Source organism: Nothoprocta perdicaria, unplaced genomic scaffold (assembly GCF_003342845.1).
Source record: "Nothoprocta perdicaria isolate Ctin4 unplaced genomic scaffold, notPer1 scaffold_232, whole genome shotgun sequence".
NCBI classification, from domain to species: Eukaryota; Metazoa; Chordata; class Aves; order Tinamiformes; family Tinamidae; genus Nothoprocta; species Nothoprocta perdicaria.
Genome location: NW_020455458.1, coordinates 24,475 through 50,413, shown reverse-complemented (window position 1 = coordinate 50,413; position 25,939 = coordinate 24,475). Strand labels below are relative to the sequence as shown.

General features: G+C 46.9%; 2 protein-coding genes across 2 annotated transcripts in view; one reads left to right on the top strand and one right to left on the bottom strand.

The window, feature by feature from the left end:
* ATP13A5 (ATPase 13A5) overlaps positions 1-19,816 on the top strand; it is a 28,268-nt gene extending 8,452 nt beyond the window's left edge. Inside the window, exons 8-30 of the mRNA XM_026039544.1 lie at positions 98-170; positions 914-1,045; positions 1,632-1,802; positions 2,091-2,263; positions 2,510-2,683; positions 2,941-3,002; positions 5,297-5,447; positions 6,700-6,783; positions 7,775-7,931; positions 9,309-9,426; positions 9,820-9,944; positions 10,028-10,191; positions 10,662-10,784; positions 11,602-11,681; positions 12,728-12,770; positions 13,630-13,739; positions 14,595-14,691; positions 15,056-15,128; positions 15,710-15,884; positions 16,334-16,524; positions 17,490-17,578; positions 18,398-18,478; positions 19,283-19,816. Coding sequence (XP_025895329.1) covers positions 98-170; positions 914-1,045; positions 1,632-1,802; positions 2,091-2,263; positions 2,510-2,683; positions 2,941-3,002; positions 5,297-5,447; positions 6,700-6,783; positions 7,775-7,931; positions 9,309-9,426; positions 9,820-9,944; positions 10,028-10,191; positions 10,662-10,784; positions 11,602-11,681; positions 12,728-12,770; positions 13,630-13,739; positions 14,595-14,691; positions 15,056-15,128; positions 15,710-15,884; positions 16,334-16,524; positions 17,490-17,578; positions 18,398-18,478; positions 19,283-19,483 — 2,847 coding nt within the window. The 3' untranslated portion in view covers positions 19,484-19,816. The remainder of the gene's footprint in view (positions 1-97; positions 171-913; positions 1,046-1,631; positions 1,803-2,090; positions 2,264-2,509; positions 2,684-2,940; positions 3,003-5,296; positions 5,448-6,699; positions 6,784-7,774; positions 7,932-9,308; positions 9,427-9,819; positions 9,945-10,027; positions 10,192-10,661; positions 10,785-11,601; positions 11,682-12,727; positions 12,771-13,629; positions 13,740-14,594; positions 14,692-15,055; positions 15,129-15,709; positions 15,885-16,333; positions 16,525-17,489; positions 17,579-18,397; positions 18,479-19,282) is intronic.
* Positions 19,817-20,864: 1,048 nt separating this feature from the next.
* Positions 20,865-24,651, bottom strand: HRASLS (HRAS like suppressor). The gene is made up of 4 exons (XM_026039555.1): positions 24,538-24,651; positions 23,290-23,539; positions 22,467-22,735; positions 20,865-22,067 (listed from the first exon to the last, which is right to left on the bottom strand). Exons 2-4 carry the CDS (start codon positions 23,426-23,428, stop codon positions 21,966-21,968), a joined length of 510 nt encoding a protein of 169 aa, XP_025895340.1. The 5' UTR covers positions 23,429-23,539; positions 24,538-24,651; the 3' UTR covers positions 20,865-21,965.
* Between the last annotated feature and the right edge of the window lie 1,288 nt (positions 24,652-25,939).

Below are 25,939 nucleotides of genomic sequence, written 5' to 3'. Positions count from 1 at the left end.
TCAGTCAAGTTCAGTTTCTTTGTCAATAGGATGATCATAACATAGTGATTAATCTCGGTATTGGCTTTCAACACTCAAATCGCTTTCCCACCAACAGCAGTCTATCAAGCTACATGACCTTGTGGAGGCGCACAACAAAGTCGAGGTTACAGTCTGCACAAAGAACGAAGGTGAGTCATCTGTGGTTCATTGTAATTGCTTGACAGTGTAATTAACAGTGATGAAATGCACCTGGAATTATACGGCTCATGTGGATTGCCATGGAAGGAGCGTACGGAGGGCTGGTTGTGGGGGGAATGGGTGCAGAAGGAGGTGGGCAGGACAAGGCAGCGAGGAGAGGTGTGTGGTGCTCCGTAATGATGCCCACAGGCCTGGCAATTTGGGGCAAGAATCAAGAACAGATTTGGAAAGTGAATTTCAGAAACAAGCAACCAGATAGCAACTCTGGCTTTCTGAGTCCAGCTTCCTTGCAATGCTATAGCCAAMTTGTACAATCTTGTCCAAGTACTTGTTGGTAATTTTCAGGGGGGCCAGAAGTATGGCACCCAATGAAGTATGGGTTTTCTCTGCATTTCTGGGTTCCTTGTCCATAAAATAGACAGTACAGACTTTCCCTGCCTCCCAGGGGTTTTGAGATGTGCAGTACTAGGGTTATGAGTGATATAAGAGCATTACATATGTTTTCTTGGTCTGACGGATTTATAGACACTAAACAACTTCAGACAAGGACTTGGAGTCAGATGTTCATACAGGGCCGTTGTACTGCTGCTTTTCAGTTTTCCTAAGCCTCAGCAGTCAGTTTTCCTAACATTGCCTTTATGCACTGCAGAAGKTAGATGATGTTATACATGCCTTGGAAGCTTTTCTTACTGCTCAGAGTTTGTGCACAAGTTCATTTTATACTGTACTACAGGTAGCAAAAAGCTGGAATCTCGTCACTTAGTCCCCGGAGACTTGTTTCTTTTGGATGGAAAAAAGCTGTCTCTCCCATGTGATGCGGTACTCATCGATGGGAGCTGCGTTGTGAACGAGGGCATGCTCACAGGTACGCCCCTGGAGAACGAAACGCTACCACTTCCAAGCAGGTCTTCTGTCAGGGAGACGACCCTATCTGTTCTGATAGTGATTTGTTTGTTAATTGTTAGAATAGTTCATGGCAGGGCATGGAGAAATACAAGTTGAATAATTTACAKTTGTCTTGGGCTTTTGATCTGTTCTATTATGTAATAAATATTTCTTATCTGCATAAAAAAAAGTAGGTTTGATACACTTGTGGGAACAGAAAGTATAAATGCTCAAATACACAACATGTGTATTTTTTTTGAGTTTTAGGACCAGTTTGTGCAGCAATTCTGTTCAAGGATAGGTGTCTGTGTTCTACATAAACAATGAGCACTAGCTACAGTTAGGGCAAAATTTGATCCAAAATAATTGATAGGAAAAGCTCAGAGAAGCYGATGCACTTTGGGATTAAAATCACAATGGCTGTCAACATAAATTCACCTGTGTAYATCCATATACAAACTAATATTAGGAAAGCTTAAGAGCCTAACAACTGCTATCGGTTTTTTAATATGGAKAATCAAAACCTTAAATCCCTCTTAAGTGAAGCCGCACAATCCTGTTCCTAGGTGAAAGTATTCCGGTTACCAAAACTCCCTTGCCTCTTATGGAGAGCACGATGCCCTGGAAAACCCACAGCATGGAAGACTATCGGAGACATGTCCTCTTCTGTGGCACGGAAGTCATACAGGCGAAGCCAACAGGCAGAGGGCCAGTGAGAGCTGTTGTGCTTCAAACCGGTATTTCGTGTATTTTTCACTTCTAGAGGGGAAGTGGAAGTGCAAGGGACTGCTAAGGAAATGCAAGGGACTGCTAAGGAAGCTCTCTTCTCTTTGTAGTTCAGATCAAGAGTAGATCTGTTGTCTCTGAGAAACCTGTTGTCTCTGAGAAACGTTGGTTCCCATGTGATGATTAAGGGATGTGTGATGCTACCCATCCCCAACCTACCCATGCCCTACCTACCTACCTGTTAATTCTGTAAAGCTGTTGTGTCTGGTACACGATACATGGCATGTGTCTTCACACAGGGTTCAACACAGCTAAAGGAGACTTGGTGAGGTCCATCCTCTACCCCAAACCTATGAACTTCAAACTCTACAGAGATGCCTTCAAGTTCATTGTAGGGCTCTCTCTCATTGGCATTCTGGGGCTGATCTACACGGTCTGTGTATTTGTCTACCACAAAGTGAGTACGAGTGACGCAGCGCTGAGCGCCTGGCAGCGCCTGGTCTCGCCCGTGCTGTCCCCAGTGCAATCAGTGCTGGGGTACGGGGAGGAGGGACACCAAAGGCAGACTACCTCTGTCATGCTCTGGGGCAGGACCTGGCGTGCGCTGCTCCTGCACAGCGCGGCAGGGTCCCCCAGCGGTGTCACTCGGTGGGGAGGGCGGCTATGGCACCCCATGGCAGCCCGTTACTCTCCCTGCTTGCAGAAGTCGGTGGCAGAGGTGGTGGCCATGGCGCTCCTGCTCCTCACCGTCTCCGTGCCGCCCGCCATCCCCGCTGCCTTGACAACAGCGATAGTTTATGCCCAAAGGAGGCTGAAGAAAAAGAAGATTTTCTGCATCAGCCCCCAGAGGATTAATATCTGCGGGCAGATCAACCTGGTGTGCTTCGATAAAGTAAGGTGCTTTCTGCAGCACTGAAAGGTGCTTTGGCTGACAGAAATATGTTTAGGTTTTTTTAAATCATTATTTATTTATCTGTTTAGCCACTCCATCTGTCTGTATTTACTTCTAGGACCAAAATCCTCCAGAGGTGCCCAGGTGGGTGGTGGGAGGTTTGGCCTAGCCAGGAAGGCCACAGAGGACTTCTGAGACTGTGGCAAGGAGGAAGGTGTGGGCGGTATCAAAGTAACCAGATGTTTATTTTAATTTAGACTGGCACATTGACAGAGGATGGACTGGATCTTTGGGGTGTCATCCCTTCAGAGGGAAGCCGGTAAGGAAGGGTTTAATTTGGCCATGTCCAGTGTGAATGCAGTGCACAAATACATGGTCAGCACACAGGCACTTGCATAGGAAAAAGAGAGGGACAGCAAATAAAATGCAACGAAGATGGATGCATTTGGGGGTGGTGGAGGTGCTGTGGGTCCCATGCTGGGTTTCTTCCTGCTGCCTGACCTGCACACATCCTCCCCTGCACCTCCCGATTCCGTTACCCTTAGAGGAGAGCTCTGCGTGCTGCAGCAGGAGACACAGTAATAAATGTGTCTCTGCTAATTCTAGACAAACACACGGACCAGAAGTCAGCAGCAGCATGAGTGTTTGTAATTACCCCGAGGGGATTTGGACAATATGCACASAGCTTTTCAATTATGTCATCTGCAGCATAGTTCAATAAATATCCTTAATCTAGTCAATAAACCTTTCATCATTTAAGCATTAGGATAATGCTGCTTCTGTTGAAATTAGCAGCTATGCCAACTAACTTTGTCCACTGGATCTCTGCTATCTTCTGCAAATACTGTGAAATAAATCAGTGAAGCCTCATAACGACTGCAACAGTCAAGCCCGTAAAGCTCAGATGTGCTTCTGCTCCCTCACACCCACAGCGGAGTCTATTTTAACTCTAAGCCCAAAACACATTAAAACTCTCAAGTGATATCCACCTTCTTAAAAAATAAATTAGACTATACCCAGAATTATACCATTTAATCAACTCCCTGTAATACAATCAACATGTGGTGCAGTCTGCATGTTATGCCAAACTCAAATATTCATCTTATATAGTGGCCAGGACAAATCAGATATGCTGTTATCTGCCCCTGGATTTCATTAGTAGTTGCTAATATATCAGTGACTTCAACCCCAAGGAGATAATTACAGCATAATGAATGAAAGGATGGATTCATTGAGAAAGGCGAAAAATTACATTCCTGATAGCTCCTTGCAGGACAAAAAGAAAATTACTATCTGATACAAGTTAATGAGAAGAGGTTAGTTAAGTGTCACTCAATAAAAAATTCTTGTARTAGGACCAAAACACAGGCATATATTATAGGCTGTCCTTGCTCCTGCCCTGTGATCCAGGGGGGTCACACTCGAAAACTATGTGCTCAGCAGGCTGCTTGGAGCCTCCCAAGAGGCAGAAGGTCATAGCACTGCCACAGTTACTTCCAGTAAGATTGTCCTGCAGGAGCATCTGCTCATGGGAGCCACAGAACAAAATTGGCTGTGTTTATGAGAATAAATTCCAGTGACAGAAAATTCTGTAAGGTGTCAAAACATGAGGATGTCTTTGCAGACATGTCCAAACCTCACCCACTGGGAACCAGCACTGGTGGCTTGCCAACATGCAGTGAGGAGCTATTGCTGTCTGCATTGATCTCATTAATGTATTTACATAATTACTTTTTCTTAAACAGTCACATTCTTAAACATATTATAAGAATAGCTGTCAGCTAATCCGAACACTGCTAGGCAATAAGAGTAAAGGAATTTCACTCGATTGCAAAATATCCTATTGTGCATTTAATAAGATATAAATATTTGCTAGTTTTGTACAGTATTTAGCAGTTTTACAGCATCTTGCAAGTGCTAATTAATTAATAAGCCAATTATGACCAGACTGAGACCAGATATAATTTGTTGGAGACAGAATAGGTTTTGATGGCCCAGAGGAACAATAGGTGCTGGATTTCATTGTTCTTTAGGGTACAGCKGCTAGGTGCCATGCTGCGGACTTCCAGATGTGTTTCACTGCTCCCATTCTGCTAATGGGGCAGTTAGTAAGGTAACTAAAATAAGGTTTTTAGTTACCAAATAAATAAAATAAGGTCCAAGGTAAATAAAATATTTTAAATTTCCCCTCAGTGTGGCAGCCTAAATGGCAATGGGCTGTGTTCTGGCCTGGCAGACATACAGCCTGCTCCTTTCTTACAAGGAAAAACATTTCTGTGAGAAAAAAAGGACTCTGCAGAATAACTTTCATTATAAAATCAGAGCCACTAGGCAGCCCAGCCCCACACAGGTCCAGCCCGGGCCACAGAGATGAAGTGCAGAGTGCCTCAGTGTAGCTCGATATGGGTCAATGAACTTCCCTAGTTTCAAAATCAGGGTGAAGGACAAGCAATCAGATTCTGTGGATACGCAGGTGTAGTATCTGCTAGTGGAAATGAAGGTCGCACCTTCGGGCACGCACTCAGCAGAGCAGCACCTGCCCCCAGGAGCTGAGGCCCCGTGTCTGTGTATCCCCCCTGCACACACTCCCACTAACCCTCTGCTTTCAACCAGGTTCCAGAAAATCCATAAATTCCCATCCAGCACGCCTTTGCCCTGGGGCCCTCTGTGCGGAGCCATGGCGAGCTGCCATTCCCTGGTTGTTTTGGATGAGACGCTACAAGGAGACCCGCTGGACCTGAAAATGTTCGAGGCCACGCACTGGGTAACATGGGGCCTCTCCCCTGCACACATCCAAACTGCAGACATCCCCAGTCCAGCCTACAGGAGGTCACTCTTAAACTGAGCTCAAATGCTTACCTGCAATGGACGCTCCTCTCCCGGCCTGGCGGTCGCGGCCTTGTCCTCCTGCAGCTGTTGCCGCCTTTGTTATTCGCAGTCCCTCGCAGTTTGGYGCCGCTCTGGCAGCTCTTTGCTGCCTCCAGCAATTGCTTTGCTCGGGACTGCTTGCATATGCTCTCTTAATTTGGTTTGGAAGYGGCAAGTTAAGGAAGCAGAGCGGGAGCCTGGTCGCTGGCGAGCAGCCGGCCGCGGGCGCACGGCGTGGTGACAGCGGGCAGCCCAAGGAGCACTCGCGCGGGCTCTGCGCGCCCTTTGGCTTCTGGATCTGCCCTCTGATCAGCAAAACGGTGTCGGTGCAGAAAGGAAGGGGCCTTGGGGCATCAGAGTTAAATGCCCCGTCGTGTTTTCTCCTCCAACGTTTTGCTCAGGAGATATTAATCAATAAGCAAGACAGAGGGCAGGTCCTGCAGTGGGGCTGCGGGGAGGCWCCATTCCCATGCTCACTCCTATGGAAAACTGGGCAGAAGGGGAACATGAGGGGGAATGCGACTCAGCACATGGAAAGCAAAGTCATGGAGGGCTAAGTACCCACGGCTAAAATTGTCAGCCTGCCTCTGCACAGTACGTAAGCAAGAGTCCTTTAAAAGCAAGAACCTAGAAGATAAAATTGGCTAGATAAGGATAATTATTTCTCTTTCCCTTAGTCATTGAGCTGTCCGGGCATTAAATATATGTGGACATGGAGCTTAGAGAAACCATGACATTTCAATTTTTCCTTATGTAAACTTTGAATACAAACTCTGATAAGGCACAACATGCCGGACCATGTGGGCAAGGCTGCAAGGAGGCTGTCCCTGCTGATGGGGGGTGGCTGTTTCTGATAACGAAGCACTCTGTAGCTTGCTGTCAGCGGTAAAGAGGAAGCACGTTGCCACATGCTGCTGTTCCTGCTTTTAAAAGACAGATGTGAAGCTTAAATCAACAACCATTACTAGAGATGTGCAGAGAAAAAAAAAAAAAGACAGACTAATGAAAAATTGAGGGTAGAAGTTACTCTTTGCAGCACAAATAAATGAGGTTTCATTAGTGAGCTCTGTGAGCTGGCTGCTCCGTTGCCTGGTTCCCTGGGGACACTGGCACCCTGAGATGGCACCAGTGATGTTTTTGTTTTGTAGGAAATAGAGGATCACAGCACAGCTCATGATGGGGCCAGCAATTTTGACACCTGCATAGTTAGACCCGGACCAAAGGCCAGCGCTGTGAGTTCAATTCTCTTTGAAAAAAAGTATTTGGTGTGAATATCCTGAATATTCTGTTTTTTCTTACAGCATTGCAAAGTCCTAGCATATCTACCTTGGCTAGAGGGTTTAAAACACCTCTCAACCACTATTTTGCTGCTGTGCTGCATCATTTGCAAAGTAGACCAGGATTGAAGCTTTTAGAGCCCAGGAAGGAAATTCTATTTGAAATGGAAGAGGGAATAGGTTAGGCTTTTTGGCCAGCATCTTGGGGCTGCAAAGCTCTCTCTCTGCTAAGACCTGAATACAGTTGACAAAAATATATTAAAAAAAAAAAGGATACAAAGGAAGAAATGCTGGTAAGACACTGGAAACTAGCAAAAACAAAGCAAGCTGGAAAAAAAAGCACAGAATAAAGAGCAATGATGTGAGAGGGGATATAGCAACAGCCAGGGGCAGCAGCAGAGCCTTGTACATCTTGACCAGCAGGAGAAAGKTATTAAGGCAAGAAAAGCTGATGGAGGAAAGAGACTCCTTCTGTTGGTGGTCTCTAAAACATTAGCAACTTGAAGAAGGGCTCAGGTGTCTAAAAATTAATAATTTCCAAATCTACCACTTAAAATAATAAAAGTTACTGAGTTATTTCTAGGATTACTCTGCTCCCTTGGTATTGTCACTGTAGTACATCAGATGTCAGCTCCCACATTTGTAGCTTCAGGAATCAATATAAGGTTATTAAAAAGAAAACACTGAGACAAAGCCTGGAAAACACATTAAATATAAAGAAGAGCACTGAGGGCTCTGGAAGTATTGTCAAGAAGCCAAATATGCCAAGGCAGTGGTTCCCAAGCTTGCAGTCATTGGCTTGATCCCCCAGACAGAAGGCAGGAAAAGTGAATAAATCACGTTGGTCAGAAAAAAACGAACAAGCAAAAGCTCAGGATGGATTTGCTTTGTGCCATCAGTGAATCAAGTACTGAAATAACAGCTTATTTTCCTGACCTCTTTCCAGGCTCCTGTGGAAGGAATAGCAATCCTCCATCAATTCCCATTTTCTTCAGGGTTGCAGAGAATGTCTGTTGTTACCCAGAAGATTGGAAAGGAGCAGTATGATCTGTACATGAAGGGAGCACCGGAAACAGTAACTGGCTTTTGCAGACCAGAAACTGGTATAGAATTGAGAAAGGGCAACTTGGGAGTTTTTGGGGGGCTTRTTGCAAAACAGTTGCTGTTGGGACTGTAATCTGGAAGGTTTTCAGTTCTATCTCCCAGCTGGTTATGCTGCAGCTGCTCTTCCCACAAACAAGCCTTTCAACTGTGCAGTAGTTAAATGTCATTAGATAATAATACAAAACAAACAAACAAACAAACAAAGCACTGCTTTATTTTGTAAGTTTGAGGCACACAGGGCCTAGTGTCTAGCGAGAAGTAAAGATTGTGGTTTGTACAGCATGAGCTGACCTGCACCAGCTGAAGCTCTAGCTACCAGTGATGCTGACATGTCAAAAATCCTCAAAGAGCTGAGTAGGTGTAAGATCAGGCTAATGGCACATGTTGCAGCACATTCTTAACTTTCTGTTAATTTATTGACCTGCAAATTCAGCACTGCCCTTGCTTGCAAAGGCTTCAAATCTCAGCGATGGCAAATTGCTGTGAGAATGCAAGTAACTGCTATTAAGGATAATTGCCAATTAGCACTCCAGCCAAGACTTCTGTCCTGTCTCACAGACAGAGGCTTTTTCTCTTTTGTGTGTCAGCAGTATTGCAGGTCTGCTCTCAAATTTGTCTGCAAACTTGAAAGTCAGCTCACATTTGCTTGAATGCTTCTGACGGATACRAAGCAAACAGAGCACTGATAGTCTGTGGCTCTGGGCTTTGCTCTTTCAGAGGGCAATGACCTGAGAACAGGTGAAAATCATTTTGAGAGACAATGGAAAGATTTAGTTTAACCTAAGATATAATGACACAGCCCTCCAAACAATTCAGGTTTAGCAAGAAAAATATGTTCCACTTTCTCAGGTGTCTTAAATATCTTCTACTACCCTCTCTTAACTATTTGTATATTGTTTACAGCTTAATAAATAAGTAGGTACTGCACTGTAAAGCTTTGCTTGTAAAGTGCTTATTAATTAATGCRAAGTGAAAAGGAACTTATTGCTTGCAGAGTCACTGGAATGATTGAAATATTGGAAATTTAGGATTTGGGAGAATTCTCCTATTAAGGCATAGACATAAAACAGTTCTCCCAGTATAACTGAGCATGTTGGCAGCAAAACTCAGACCAGACTTGTGAAACTGGGCCAGTCCTCTACTCAGCAATACCTGCACCTCAATGTGGATTTAAACATATGAAATACATGGATAAATCACTTATTTGAACAGTCAGTTACAGAGCCTTGGTACAAAAGAGTTGAGTTTTATTTGGAGGGGGCACAGTGTTTCTAGGTAGGGCTGTAGTATGTCCTAATGAGTGGACATTTAATCCTGGAAAAGAAGTCTGCAAAGATGAAATACTCTAATGGTGAAACTTTTCCCCCTGCAAACAGTCCCGGCTAATTTCCTAGAGGAGCTCAACACATACACGAGCCAAGGTTTCAGAGTCATTGCCCTGGCTCATAAGGTGCTGAGCCTCGGAGAGGATGCAGATGTGTTGCACCTGGAGAGGTGAGGCTTGCAAGGAAGTGTCCCTGTCCCGCTTCTCCCCTTACCTGCCTGGAGCCTGCCTCTTCCCAAACCTTCCCCAACATTAGGTGCAAGGACAGTAGCTCTGCCATACAGTACCTTTTTCCAGGTAGATGGTGGTTATACTCTTAACTGCTTGTTCCTGCAAGCATCCATCCCTCTGCACATGTGTCCTTGGGGTTGCAGTGTGGAGGAGATGTGCTCTAGCTGGAGTTGCAGAGACGTCAGCGCTTGCTGAGCCTCATTGGTCCCGAGTTTGGGTTTCTCTGTGGAGAAAGGGGTTTTCCAGCTCAGTGGGGCTTCCTTGCAGAGCCTACGTGGAGGGTTCTGCTCCACACGCAAGCAGCATGTTCATGTTTCTGTCCTYGCTCCAAGAGAGGCGGTGGAGTCGGAGCTGGTGTTCCTGGGCCTCCTGGTCATGGAGAACCGCCTGAAGCGGGAGACAGAGCCGGTGCTGCGGGAGCTGGCGGCCGCCCGCATCCGCAGCRTCATGGTCACGGGTGAGTGCCGGGGCTCGTGGCCCCTTGCAGCGCCTCTGGGTGCCGCAGGTGGTAGTGCTCTGCCTGGCTGGTGCCATCCGCAGGGGACAACCTGCAGACGGCGGTGACGGTGGCCAGGAGCGCGGGGCTCGTCGGCGGTGCCAGCCGCGTGATCCTCCTGCAGGCCAGTGAACCGCAGGGCTCTGCTCCAGCTTCCCTGTCCTGGCAGCTTGCGGAGGACAGCGAGGCAAGCGCAGCTGGGCCCAGGGTAAGCACCACCAGGGAAAGTGGTATTTGGGTGCTGCAAGTGTGACATAGCCAGGCTTTTCAGCTGGACTCCTTGCTGGGCATTTTGGAGCAGCTGGGAGGGGCAGGGGATAACCCAAAGGTATGCAGAGGTGTGACACGGACCTTTCACTGTGGCTCTGTGCTCCTGATAACATGTAAAATAACTGTGCAAATAAGAGCTCTGCAGTGGCTGCCCCATGGGTGACACGCTTCGCAGCAGCCACTCTGTGGGTAACACGATTTGCACGGGTTCTTGCTTGCATGACCATTTGCTGGACCCAACTTCYGCAGGGCTGGACACCCCTCTGCCACCGCCAGCTCGAGGGCTGGTTATCCTGCAGGAAGGGAGATGGCTCCATGGACACCCTGCTGTCTCAGGGCCAGCCCAGGCTTCAGGGCTTCAAGATATTATGACTTCAGTCTGAGAAAAAAACACTGTCTTATTTCTAGGAGATACGGGTTAATACTGAGCAGAAGGTGGACTTGGAAGGTGAAGCCTGCAGCTACCATTTCGCGATGGACGGAAAGACCTATCAAACTCTCGTAAAGCATTTCTACAGCCTGCTGCCAAAAGTAAGCTGGGAGGCAACAAGGCACCTGCTCTCCTCTCCCCATTTCATTTAAATGGGATTTGTGCTCAGGCTACTCCTCAGGCTCAGGCTACTCCTGCCCTGTCATATGTTGACAATTTGGGCTGCTTCCCAACGTGTCTCAAGTTTAACCTGAGCAGCTTGCTTTCATCCTACTTCAAGTGACAAGGTTAGTTGTGGTACTGCAAGCAGCTGCTCTGCTCTATGGTCACCTTCTCAGTTTAATTAAAAAATATCAGTCCATTTCCCCATGGAYTGCTACCAAACTCAGTGTCTTCTGTTCAGCAGTGGCATCAAAAACATGAAATCCCCTCCATCTAGAAGCAGAAATTCTCAACTCCTGACACTCAGTCCATAAAGCACCTGGAAGTGTGAGAGATACTAAGCCTAAGTTTCTTCCTACCTGAAAGCCTGGCCAACAAAATAATGTTATACTCATGTCATCAACCATCTGTTGTGCACATGGAAAGCACTAAACTGCGCCATTTAAAAGGCTTTTGCAGAGAACATGGCACTCTGTTTTTCCAGCACCTGCTATGGAGAGAGCAAGAAGGACCTCAAAGCATGGTAAATCTAAATTAGAGGAAACACTAACTTTATGSATAGCAAAACCTTGCAGATTTGGGAGACAGAATTGGAGGATTTTAAATGAAGCACGTGCTAGACTCTGCTCAAGGAGACCTGATCCTGCCCTAGGGGAGCAGTTTAGACCAGTTGACCTCTTCATATCCACATAGTCTGCGCCACGACTGCAAGGACAGCCTGCAAGGCCAAAGACAGCCTGCTGCTTTTTCTTGCAGATACTGGTGAATGGCACTGTCTTTGCTMGGATGTCTCCTGCCCAGAAATCCAGCCTCGTAGAAGAGTTTCAAAAACTGAAGTAAGGCTTTGTTAGGTTTTACTACTGTGGTAAGAGAAAAAGGAAAAGAAAACAGTAAAATGCTTTTTTTTTTTTTTTTTGATGTATAATTATGCCAGCCTGCACTGCTCCAAACCCGTCTTTCTGATCCTCCCTTCCTCTGCACATAATCCATGTTCACCATCTTTGCATCCACATTCCTCCCAGCCTGCCCGCAAGGATGCTGTGTGTCAGGAATAGCCTTACGCATTGGTCCATTTTAGAAGCTGCTTTGCTGTTTCAGGACAGTAAGCAGCATTATCCAGGGATGAGCCAAAAATCCAGAGCAAGGCTGTAGCCCTCGCAAGGAGCSGCTGCCGCCTGCCAGCCGCTCCCGGCGCTCGCTGCGCTGCTGCAGCTGCAGCTTGAGCAAAGCTGCAGAGAGCCTGGAGCAGCCGAGRGCGTGACATGAAAGATGCTCTTTCAGATACCTTCCAAAGAAATCATTACGTCCTCCCCTAGGAGTCACAATAACTACATGTCGCTGGTTCAGGATAAACAAGATGTGACATCGTTCTGAGAGAAGACAGTAAARTTATCGGTTATGAGCACCTCATCCAGGTGGAGGTCTCCAGGCCCCTCGAAGGAACTTTGTGTGGTGGTCCAGGAGCTGCCCTGGCCTTCTATTAACTCCTGCTTTGCTGGGCCTCCAGGCACACTGAGGGACAAAATGCCACTAAAAGCCAAACTGCAGCCACAGGAACAAATGTGCAGATATGAGCACCCTGTTCCCATTCCATGGCACCTCACACGAAAGGGAAAATGCTGTTTGGAAAAAAATAATGTTGTTTCCTTTCATTTTTCTAAATTCAATCCTAATTTTGCTCCCTGCACTCTGTCCCAACCCCTCCACATAAGTGATTAAACCTCAGGACGCAGCCTCTTCATTCCCACTGCATCTATCTTACGTAGTAGAGTAACTCAAGTCCTGAGCTAATGGACCTGCAAATCTGATGCCAGTGCATCTCCATGCACGATTAATAGCTGCATGCAAAGCTTATGTGTTTGTCTCTCCTTCTCCCCATCAGTTACTACGTGGGTATGTGTGGTGATGGAGCTAATGACTGTGGGGTACGTACAAGCGATGCCTCATTGTAGTTAAAAGTGTCATTTTGTTCAGTCTAGTGAGTACTGTTGCAAGGGGCTGCACAACAAAACATTTCATCAGGATTTTCTAAGTCAGCCTATGGGTACATTCAGTCAGTATGCCATTGTAAAATACAATGTATCTGTGTTTTATTATGCTTTTATAACAGCATCCAGAAATTCCAGAGGATAATTGCTGGGGTTTTTTGTTTATTTTTTTTTTATTTTTATTTTCTCCCTGGAAACTGAGGGTAGAGATACTTTTTATGCACTTCTTTATATTTGCAGTAATTCTGATTCGTGTCTTCTGGTACTAGAATGTACAGCTGATGGCCTTAGTTATGAAAATAATTATATCACCTATTATCTATTATTATATGAATGATATAATAATATAATATTATACTGTGCTGGTTTTGCAAAAGTTGCCTCTACTACTGTTGCTAAGATAGAGGTGCTGCAATCAGGTTCTAGGGAGCTCATAAACAATAAAAGAAATATGAAGAGTGCATTGAAAGGGATAGAAGGAAGAAAGAGGAAATCCCAATAGCTTAACAGCATATTTAACAGAAGTGCTATACACGAATTCCAATGTGGGGGAGAGTCTACAGCATGGTTCAAAAGATTGAAAATAGGTGTAATGGGATTAAATGAACAAAAGAAATATTTAAGCCCTGGGGAAGGAATACGATCTGGAAAATGAGATCAGGTAGGCTGCAGGGTAGCAGAAGATCAATTACAAAGGACATCTGAAGCAAAGCTTGAAAAGCACCAGTAAATGTAGGGTGCAGGTTGTATGGGGTGAAAGGATTTCTCACCATTTAATTACTCCTGTGGATTTCAGGCTTTGAAAATGGCCCATGCAGGAATATCACTGTCCGAGCAGGAGGCATCCGTGGCTTCTCCCTTCACATCCCAAATTCCCAATATACAATGTGTGCCGGAGCTGATCAGGTAGGTTTGCTGCCGACCCGGAGCTCCGCGTGCCAGGATGCTAGTGGGTGGGTACAGGCATATGCAGGATCCTGAGGCAGCTTGGGTTTATTGGAAATAATTTGTGTTTACCTTCTGGTGTTTGTATGCCTGTTTGTGTAAACATTTGCACATACAGAAAAAGAGAGGAGTAGGGAAAGAGATATGACATGTACGTGTTCACTTCAAGGATTTTGAGAAACTGAGCAATTTCTCAGTAAATATGCGAAATAAAGCAGCTTTTTTGCTGCTGGGGGTGGTGAATTTTTTTAATTTTAAGTTGAGCTGTGAATGTCTTTGTGTTTTGTAGGAAACCTTTGCCCACAATTGCAGATTTTTTTTTTTTTTTTTTTAAATAGCTTCAGGAATAAGGTCACATGGAAGGGCAGATGTAGCAGCGACCCCAGAATAGGTTTGCTTGTCATTGCTTGAAGACATTGACAATCTGTACATTGTGCACAGTCAAGGAGCAGCCAGCAGTAATGTCACTGAGCCTTAAAGACAATTACCTGTTTGTATAGAAATGCCCCTTGTTCCTAATAGTGTTGAACTGGTAATGAAAAAAATAGCTGCAGCATAAGCCAGATATTGGAATTATAGCTGCCGAATAAAAGCAAAGAAAAAACCCCCTCCAAATGAAGGGCTAGTTAAGCAGCTCTGCAGTATCTTACGGCCAAAATGTATATGGAATTTAAACTCTTTCACATTTCGTAAAAACCTTGTACAAAAGCTGTTTTTCCTGTGAACAGACACCACATCCAGCACTAAGACCATAGAATTTTGTCTGCCACTGTAAGGGTGGGGGGGATGTTTTTCTTTTCTCTTTCTTTTGAACAGGGAAGGTCGAGCTGCTTTGGTTGCTTCCTTTGCTGTAGTTAAATACCTGACCCTTTATGGCTTGATTCAATTCTTTGGTACTGCTTTGCTGTTTTGGGTAAGTTGTATAATAATTCTCTTGGTGAATCATGCTTTGGGGGGATTTTATCTTTATTACACAGCTAGGGCTGTGTAATATAGAATAATGAAGATGTAAAAAGCTGAATAGATAGTAGCACAAGGCAGACTGCTTGTAGAGAGTCCTAGAATCAGTGAAAAAGCCTGATGATATAACTTCATCTTTGTATAAGAAGAAAAAGGAATAATAACAAGGCCATAGTTGGGTTGCAGAGGCCCAGGAGTGTGACTTGCTGCTGCTGTTGCTGGTACAGTGTTGCTTTGAAACAGCCGTTGCTGCTACAGGTTGTATCATCAAAGTTGACACCTCTTGTCATGTGATGCTTTCTTTGTTTTCCTTCCAGCAACTGCAAATCTTTGGAAATTACCAGTATTTGATACAAGACGTTGTCATTACCCTTCTGGTTTGCCTAACAAGTAAGCAGCTCAGGGAAACCAGCTGTGTGTGTTTAAGAGCCCGGGTGTAAACAGTCAGCTTCATTTTCTAATAAAAATTGAAATGAGGAGCCAAGTTCTGCTGTCAGTAACATCATAACCACTGATGTTAGAGCAATCTCTGGGGTCCAAAGAGTGGCATTTGCCTCATAATCCTTTGCAACAGAGCTACAGGAAATCTGCACAGAGCTGAGTATTTGAATATATGATTTCATTGGAAAATGAGCATTTGCTCATCTTATGCTAGCTCCTCTAGTTAGACTATGGTTGTGGGGCTTGGAGGGTATAACTATCTCTTGGCTCCCCTGCGTATTCTCAATGTGAGGTGCAGTGTGGTCTTGGACTCCCATGGAGATCCCTATATGCAGGTGAAGGTGATATTCCCCMTTCTGTGCGTTTTCCTGTGGGGATTTGGAGACATTGAGATGAGAAAAAGTGGAGATCGAGGCCATTTCTCGTACATTTGGTAGGGTCAGACTKTGCAGCTCTCACGTTGAGTGGACGGGTAGATGTGCAACCCTGTTTGCCCAGTCCAGACTGGAAATGTCTGTGGTTTCTTTCAGTGAGCTTGACGGAGGCCTATCCGAAGTTGGCACCTTACCGTCCTCCCGGCCAGCTTCTCTCTCCTCCCTTGCTGCTCTCCATCGTCCTCAACGTGTGCTTTACTGTGGTCATGCAAACCTGTGGCTTCCTGCTGGTGAAGCGGCAGCCCTGGTACGTGGAGATGGCCAGCCAGAGGTAAGGTCCCCTTTGGTCTGTGAGCCCAGCTTGCAGTTGGAGCTGCCATTTTTCTTGAATTTTCTTCAATCTATCTTGGCTTAAAAATGGCTCTAAGTTTGCAAGCAGCCTTGTTTGCTGTCTCCCTGAAATTTTAAACTCTCTACCTATGCACAGGAACTARTTACGTTATGTCATAGTGCAGAAAAGAAACTGTAGAATAGGAAACTCAGCAAGATTTTCCAATGGCCATGGGTACCTGTGGCCAGCTGAGGCTATTGCATAGCCACTGCATGGATGCATCATTGGGCATATGGTGTGCTGGAAGATGGGACACACACATTCAAAGTTCGTCTGTCCTATGTTCTGCTTCTGTTGCGCACCTGAGAGCAGATGTTGCACACCTGAGAGCAGAGATTTTAACATAGACCRGGAAATTATCTGTTTTTTCCTTTGGTATTTCCTTACAGACATTGTTCTCTGGGAAACCAGACCCAGACCTCCAGCAGCGCAGCAGGAAACAGCACCACCAGCAACGCCGACAGCAGCGTCCTCAGCTATGAAGACACTACACTGTGGCCACTGTCCACTGTCAACTGCATCATCGTGGCCTTCGTCTTTTCCAAGGGGAAGCCCTTTCGCAAGCCCATCTATACCAACTGTAAGTAGAGGTGCATGAATTAACCTGTGCTCCATAGACTCACATTCCTGCCACAAAATATCCCTGACAAGAGAGGCTGCTAGGAAACTGATGCTATGATTTTATTTGTGCCCAACAACTGACTGGCATGTAAAATAACTGTTGATTTATGTCAGCTCCCATTGCACTATCTCTGAAGCAAGCTCAGCTACCACCTCTTATATTAGCTTCTTCCTTGAAATAATAAGCAGCACATCTGAAAGAGGTGACTGTGTCTTCATTTGGAAAATATATGCTTTCCAGATGATGTGCTGGACTTATTGCCAAGTCTATATATTACTGTGAACACAGATAGCAAACAAAAATGAGATGTATTTGCCTGGAAATCCACAGAGCTACTCTCTTGCCTTGCCTGACCTCCATTCCTAGAGATGAGAAAGAAAAGCCTATGATGCAATTACTGTTCAAATCCTCTCCTGATAATCCTTCTTTTCTATTTGAGTTTTGCACAGATGACTTAGCCCTGCCAGCCTCCAGGTACTGATAGCTCCTTTGCAATTGCAGCTTTTTACTCGCGATAAGCAGGACTTGATTTAACCTTTGCAGTAYTGGATTTCACTCGGTATTTTGGGAAAAAGCAGGTCCCAAATGTTTCACAGAGCACTGATCACCTGTAGAAGATAGACAGCTTTCTAATGAGGACTTATGACTAATAGCAATGCCTTTTTGAGGTGGCTTCCAGTGATTGTGTAAGAATTGCTTGTGCAGTAAAATCAGTACAAAACTCGTGCAAGTGGAGGGCTTTGCAGCAGGCTAGTGGAGAGTAGCTTCCAGATTCCAGTTCTTTTCTGTGACAAAAGTAGGATTTTATGGACTGGCAATTTTATATGAGCACTTGGGGCTCCTATCAACACACGTGCAGAGTTGCAATTATTCTGGTCACACCACCACTGTTCTCAGGGCCACAAATGCTCTTGTTTCCCCAGATGTGTTTTCAGTTTTACTGGCCCTCCAGCTTGGAATCTGCCTCTTCCTCTTCTTTGCTGACATTGATGCTGTGTATAGTGGCATGCAGGTAAGCTTAAATGAAAAGTCCTTTCATGCTGCATGTTTCATTGGTCCTGTACCTGAGCACACAGTCCAGGAGCTACAGCTCCATCAATSAGGCATTCATATTCTCCTATGAACCCTGGGCATCAATAGGGAAAAGTGCTCATACTTGCTGCCCTTATTCCATAATAGCAAAGCACAATCATGTTGACTGTATTGTGGCATGCGGAGAGGCTGGAGAATCTGGCTGGGGAAGGGAGTGGGCAGGGAATTCTGCAGCGAGCCTGAGCAGTGCAGCAGGGCTACTCCTGTCCTGGCACCAAAGCCAGAGCGCTCCGGGGACCTGAGCGAGGGTCAGAGCACAGGCAGCAGCTTCCAGAGGCGCAGCCCAAACATGGGGAATGGGCTGCAGAGAGCTCGGGACAAGGACCAGCCCTTACTGCAGCCTGGGCGGCTCGTCCCCAAGCAGGATCTTGAACCAGAGGGTTTTTTTTAGTGTGGGAGCCTGGCATTAGAATTAGCTTGCAGAGGACGGGATTTATACTTTGCACATTAGTTGTTACTCCCCAGAAGTATTTAGCCATCTAATTCTGATCCAGACACCTGATCACTGGTTTCAGTAGTAGTTTCAGTAGCCAAGGTGAGTTAAGCACCTATATACCCTAGAGAATGTGGCCTCAAACTTTCCAAAATCTCTATGACAAGAGATATTACTGTTATTTCTTACTGCCTCCTTTATGCTTGCCATTGGAAAAATGTTAGTCAGCCTCTTCAGTCACTGGGAACAGATGCAGATCTTGGCAAGGCATTTAAACCTAGCTGTGGTTCATGTCTTTTTCAACAGTTCCTTTGCACTCCTGTGATCTGGCGAGTTTATGTCTTATTGATGCTCTTGGCCACCTTTTGTGTATCTTTTTTTACAGAGGTGAGTACATTTATTTACCTCCTTTATCCCTGGGAATAAACAAGAGCAGTTTCTTTCTTCCCTTATTAGCAGCCRCATGCTCTTCCTGCAGAAGCATAAATCCACAGGCCTTTGCTTTTTTCCTCCCTCTCCTGTGTCAATCAAATCCATTTTATGCAGCACCAGAGGCTTTAGACAAAGTCTCACAAGTCTTCAGGGAAAGGAATGAACAAAGCGCTGCCATAAGGAAGCCCCCTCTTCCCTAATACTCACGAGGAGCAGGACTGGCTCTGGGGATGGCAGAGCAGGCGGCTGCACATGCAGATGCCTGATAGTGACTTTAAAGCCCCTTCCCTCTTGATCTCAAATTGCCCAGCTAGAGACTGCACTGGGTAGTGCAGCTGAATATTTCCGTCATTAAAAAGAAAAGAGACAAGCTCACAAATCATGTGGGTTAGAGCTGGCTGTGTCTCACTAGGCGAATCACGGAGCAGTATCCAGAACTGGGTAATGTTCCTTGCAAGGAAATTGGGGCATGCAGTCCTGCTGCAGCCCCAGGAAGAAAACCTTCTAAATTCCCCTGCTGTAGAGATGCAACTAAGCTCTCTTACTATGAACAAARGAGTGTGATGTCCACATAGCAATTGGCAACTATTTCAGTGAACGTGAGAACATGCAGATGCCCAAAGTTATGCTCCTGTTGCCTGTAAGAAGAGAGGCTTGGGGGATTTTGCACATATAACACGGGATAGTTTGTGTCTGCTAAGCACCTTTCCCTCTCCAGGGCGAACGTCGGCACTAACGCTGCCCTCTGTCCCTCCACAGGACGTTATCTTGCAGAACAAGCAGCTCTGGTTGCTGCTTAAAACCTTGTTTGGATTCCAGTCAAGGAGCAAATATCGGAAATGGCAGAGGAAGCTGCAAAAGGATCCGAACTGGCCTCCTTTAGATGCAAAAGACTTTGCAACAAAAAATACAGATGAGGTTTACATTAACCCAATATATGAACACAATGAAGAGATCTAGGGGCGAGGCCCTATAGCTGCGGATGGGACTGCACAGTGACTGGCTTGAGGGGAACAGTCCCTGCTTTCATCACTTGATATACATAAGTCTCAGATTTTTGAAATGGATGAAGGAACTAAGCCTTTCATAGGCAAACTGAAACCAGGAGCCCTGGAGCACAGACAAGTAGTATTCTCACAGCTGCTGGTAAAATAACAAGTTTGCTTCTACTCTGTGGCCACAGCTGGTCTCAGACTTTGCCACTGTTCACTGCGAAGTCTCAAGGAATACTGAATGAAGTGCAGCAGTGGTATCTACTGCATCCTATCGTTATCCCACTCTGGTTTTTGGCCACTGCTCCACCACATCCTGTCAATGTAGCCTCGGAGCTTGAGGGGAAGGCAGATAAAAATCTGCGGCCTAGTCCTGACTCCATAAAACAGCATATGTACATCTGCAGCACCCATCACTAAATGACACCCTGCAGCTCCTGAGGCCTACAAGAAAGGCTCACATGCCATGCAATTCTAGCTCTCTTCCATCCTGTAGTGAATTATAGATGTGACAAGAGGGTATGTGCATTGCCTGACCTGCCCCCCACCCACCCACTTTAACAGTTCTGGCACAAATGTAACTCACTGGAAACAGAAAAGGCGTGAGCTGTCACCTCAGGCTGGGAAAGCCAGCAAAGGATTCACCACAGGGATATGTCCCACTCAAGTCTGCAAAGCCTCAGAAAGAACAAGCTGCCTCACCATGCACAAACCACCCTCTCCTAGGCCTGGTTTGTGCCCTGCTACAGCCCTGGCCAGGGGAGAGTGGGCCAGAAAACCCACAAGCTTCTTCCTCGCACCTGAGCAACTGAAGGAGGGACCAAACCTGTTTTATCTTAGCTACTGATACTGCAGCTTTTGCTAACTCAGGCTCATAGACTTTGATAATGACACTCCTGAGAGCTAAATGCTGTTCTCATTTGATATCACACACAACTACCATTTTCAAGGACTCGCTCTGTGGAAAGCAGCACTGAGCCTTGACTTTCTGTTTTCAATGGGTCATGCCAAGAAGCAAGGGTTTAACATGCTCTRGAGCTCAGCTGCTATACAGGTGCAATAAAATGAACCCCTCTAGATTAGCTTTCTCATTTTTAATTTTCCAGTGACCTAATTAGTTAGTCATAAAAGAACTTTTGATTACATTTGCAGCAACCAAGAAAGTCTTTCAGGTTCAGATTTATTATAATGTGTTTCCCCACATTAAAAAAAGAAGACTTCTATTYAAAGGTAATAATTGAGGGCACTACAAAATAGGACCAGAAGTCTTTGCCTTGTTATTTCAAACACTGGAACAACTGATGTTTAAAAAAAGCTTCTGATCCAGTTATGCACATGGTAAAAGCAGACAAAAATAGCAAGCCTCTTGCAGACAGCTCTTTTGCTCTCATATCTTCCTGCAGTCCAGGCAGTGGCACATGGCCAAAGCAAGATAGGTTAAACTTCTTATATGCAGTCTGCAAATGACATGATTCCAAAAATGCAAACCAAATGTTTCCTTCAGGCAGTAAAAAAAAMCCACAACTTTTTATAGTAGTTTTCTTATGAGACAAATTGCACATCAACTTTGTGACTGGGAAATAGCTGGACTCTCCAGGTTTTGTGAGATGTCACTTAGATGCTGCACAGGTGCTGACCAAGCACAAGCTCGGTCAGGTCCAGTACGAGCAGTTACTGAACTTAATGGATGAAGAGAGAAATTTCAGCTGCACAGTGTTCCCAACCTGGAACAAACACTTGCCAGACAAAAATCTAGTTGATTTGTTTGTTAGAGTCCCCACAGCAGTCAACAGGTGGGGGGCTCCCTAATGCCCCCTAATTACTGCTCCCTGATGGAGTCAGAGGAAACAGGAAAGGGGACATTTTGCAGGTGGAAGAAAACCAAGCAAGACACCACCACGTCAAAAACAAAACACCAAATTAAAACACTAAGGGAGATGTCTTTTAAGACTTGCCCTTCCTTTCTGCCTTCCTCATTCTCAAGAGCAGCTCAGAGTTTAGGAACTGCAATACAAGGACAAAGATGTAGTATTGTCTTGTAGTATTGTCTTGTCTACCATTTTTACCATTTCACAGGCAGACTCATKCAGGTCTAGGCAGCTGCACAGTCCATTAGTTGGAGCAATAGTTGCCACATTACTTTTAGCAATATTGGTATGTTACTTTTGTTCTCAAAACAATGTAAAAATATTTCTTCAAACTGTTTTTAAAAGTTATTAACAAAATAGTTCAGAGGAACCAGGTTGTAAAAATAGCATGTGTAGAAAGACGTTTGCAAGATCACTGGATCAGTCCTCAGCAAAGCAATAAGTGTGTGTAAGTGTGTGTGTGTGTGTATATGTGTGTATAAGTTAGTAAATCTCAGTTGCAGCCACATCCGTGAGCTGTCCTGGTTCCATCCCAGCTAGGGACGCAGCTGCCCTGCACTGACCGGCTGTCCCGCGAGTCCGTCAGTACTGTCTTTCTCTGAATCTTCTCCGCAAAAGGCCCAGCAGGTAGAAGGCATTAGCAGCAGCCGTTACAAACCCAATGGCACCAATCGCTCGGTTGGCCTGCAAAGGGAAAGCAAAACAGAGACTGGAAACCCTGGGAGCTATGGAGCTTTTTTTTTTTTTTTTTCCTTTTTTTTCTTTTTTCTCTAGCACGCCAATGAGGACCAGGCAACCACAAATGAGAATTAATCGAATATGAGAGATACACACACACCTAATAAGCAGAACAGGACAGACTTCAGGCCTACACCCTTCAGCAAGAGGTGCTCAATGATAGGGACTCTACTTTAGCTTAGCCTATTAGCAAACCCTGTGGGTCTCAGCAAGACTGGGTGCAATGACTATTTAGACTCAGCACCTGGCTATGACCCAGTCCAAGGACTCATAAAGGGAATTTAAGCATATGCTTCACAAGGAAGGGCACCACAAGCATGCACACAACTATCCAGTGTTACTCACCTGCTCAGAGACCCTCTCTCCGTAGCGGAGCAGTGTCACAAAGTGCTCGCAGTTGTTGCCAAGCAGGTCGTAGGACACTTCCTGGTCAATGTAGTACTCGGCCCGCCGGATGATCTCCTCCACGGGGAGGGGAGGGTAAGTGTTGTCATACTTGTTGTTGATTTGGTAGGTGTCATCTCCCACCACATCCTTCAGAAGCTGCATCCTTACCCGGGCCTTTCTGCTGAAGACTGACTTGGCACTGGCGAACGATGATGAAGGCCCTTCGTCTGGGGAAGGCAGGGTTGGGATGAGCCAGAATGKCCCATTCCTGCCCCTCCAGGATCCCAGAGCAATTTCTGTCTGGCTTCTGGAAGTCCTAATGTGCAATACCTGCCTGGAGGCCCCTGTGTATGTTGGTGTCTCCAGGGGCAGCTAAGGGAAAGGAACCTGTATGCAACCTATATACAACCCACAGAGCACCGAGGGCTGCAGTCCTCCCCAGCCACAAGCCTACCCCAGGAAAAGATGTGCAACCCCCTTTTCACAAACCTCTGGAGACTACAGCCCCTCTTACAGGGTAGATCAAGGGCTTTTCTTGCATGGCAGAGAAAAATCTTGAGATACAACATGTCTATGCTCCACTGTGGGCAGACTCTTGAATCAGCCAAAGATAAGGACGTGCACAAGGTCACAATACGGGACACCATTGTGCCTGCCTTACTCACTGCATCTTCATCCTCATTGTAATGCTGTCAAGAAACCCAAAGCTGCTCAAAGTCAACTGCTGTTCTTAGAACAAGGACAGGTCCCTGGACCACCCAAGGCACCGTGCAGGCCTTACCTACAGGCGTCACATTGATGATGTAGCCATCCCCCAGGTAGAGGGCCCAGTGCTGATAAGCTGGCCGGAAAATCTCGATCAGGTCCCCAGGCTGGGGGTTGCCGGGGTTCGCGGCGCTGAACCTCCCTGTAGCTGCCATCTCGGAGGGAGGAGTTGGTGCCGCTCAGGACATGCCGCTCTCACCGGGCAGRCTCAACACAACACAAGGCCCAGAGGAGCGGGGAGGTCTGGTGTACACAGGGTCCATTTGCTTAGAAATTACAGTAGAAAAAAACGTTAGGGCACAGCACTGACCAGCTGCAACCCACCTGTGCCACATCCTGTCCAGTGGCCAGCAGGGACCACCCAAAGGATGCTGCCAACTGCTGCAGGGCCCCCGTCCTGCAGCTCCTGGCGCTGCCAGCCTGCAACACGCTGACATTTCATTGCAGACATGGCCACCACCCTGGGGAATCACTGCGGGTGAAGGGGGAAGCTGTGTGGCTGTGCAGCAGCACCTCCCGCCACTGCAGGCCAGGGCAGGACTTGATGATCTTGAAGGTCTTTTCCAACCATAATAATTCAGTAAGYCTATGAGTCTGCTCCATGCTGCCTGTCCCTGCAGCCTGCAGCACAGCACGGTGCCTCTGTCCTGTGGCGAGGCGCGCAAGAAGCCTCAGCTATTCACACTGCCTCCCCACTGCAAGCCTCCAGCTTGTCCCTCCCCGACCAGTCYCGCTCCCGCTCGTTTTGAGGCCCTGCTCGAGCCGCCACAGCAGGTGCTGGCGCTGGGCCTGCTCTGCTGCAGGGTCACAGCACCCTAAGGGCCCCAGGGTGCAGCAGCAGGGCTGGGGACAAAGGGACACCCGGGGGGTGCAGGGGTGACACTGTGCAGCTCTGGGATGCTGGTGCAGCTGGGGCCGGTGCCCCACAGCAATGGGACACCCCRGGAGCTGGACAAAGCCGGGCCTGCCACCCCACAGCGCTCACCCAGACCCAGCACCGCGAGTGGGGCTCCATCCCACTGCCCGCTGCCCCTTCCTACCCCCCCGGCCCCCCCCGGGGCCCTGCTTACCCCCAGCGCCCGTCCTGCCGCGGCCGTGCCCAGGCTGTGCCCCGGGCAGCGCCGAGCGGGGTGGCAGCAGATGCTGGCCCAGCTCCCGGCTCCTCCTGGCTGCTATAAATAGCAGCGAGCGGGCGGCCGCGCTCGCGCCGTCCCTGGAGAGCGGCCTGCCAGGCAGCCGGCTGCGCCAGGCCGGGGACACTCACCTCCCCAGTGCCTTTCTAAAAATGTCCTTCGTGTCGCAAAGCTCCTCCTGTCCCCCGGGAACATGGGCCGTCTCCTCCTCACAAAGAGCTGGTGTCACGCTGCTCTGGGCCCCGCCGGCCTCAAGCACGGGCTGCGGCGCATGGAGCAGGGGCAGCGGCCCTGCAGGGCCCSGGGGTAAGTGAGCATCTCCGATGGGAAGATTTTTGGAGAGGGAGGCAGAGCGGAGCTGCTCTTTCGCTTGTCTGCTGCCAAGGGAACATTGTGGAGGTGGAGCTCAGTGTAAAATTGCTGTTTTAGGGAAAAGAGATTTCTCATTTGGCTTTTCACAGTTTCCCTACTGTGGCCTAGGGGTTTCCTTCAGGATGCTGAAAGGGCCGCAGGTCTGAGCCTGTTCCCAAGGTGAGGCTCGGAGCGGCGGGGCGGGAGGCAGAGACGCCCTGGGCGCAGGGGGCAGAGGCGGCTGCTGCCCTCCYGGCTCTTTGAAAAGGGGACCGGCTGCCCCGGTCAGTGGCTCTGTGCTCAGCCTGGGCTGAACTAAGCCTGTATTAAAAGGCAGAGCTTAAAAGAGAGGTGAAAGAGCACGTGCRTTATAGGAAGATGAAAAGACCAGAGCAGCAGAAGGTACAAACGTGTGGCTGGTCGGGGTAGCCTCCCTGTTTGGCCCGGCATTGCCACAGGCGGACAACAGTAACGCAGCATGATTTGTTCCCTGCCTGKCTTCCATCGACAGGCGATAGTTAATCCAGTGAAGCACTAAATTGCAGCTCTGCTTTGTGCAGCACCTCCTGTTTCYGGTCTGAAGTATTTACAAGGCTTTGCAGTGGAAAACCAAGGGAATTCTTGTAGTATTGAAATAACAGAGTGTATCCATGGAAACACAGGAATCTGCTTTACACAGACACATACAGGTCCTGTTGCATGAAAGTGCTCGAGCTGGGASCCTGCAGGATACAGAAAGAGCGGCCTTTGCCCTCCCTTGCTGCAACAGAAGGGGAGCACAGTCAGCACCACACAATACTCCCAGAATTGCACCATCGGCAAGTGTGAGAGAGCAATAGGAAGCTGCTGCTGAACACGCAGGAAAGATGCGTTTATAAACACTGTGAAATTTCATCATAAGGTTATCAGTTGATTTGTGCACAAATAGGTCTCTCATACTGATGAATTCTCATTATATGATGAGGCTGAAAGCCCCTTTCCATTCACATCCACCCCTAAATAGCTGTGTGTTGTTCATGTGCAGACAGCTGGCACATTCTTGAATGATCCAAGCTAAAATTCCTTTTATCCACCTAACCATTCATGGAGGTTACAAATATTCTTTGGCTCACAAAAAGCATGAGTTTATGGGTACAAAGGAAAGGGAAGGGAGAAGGTGTATATAATAACTATAATAATAAT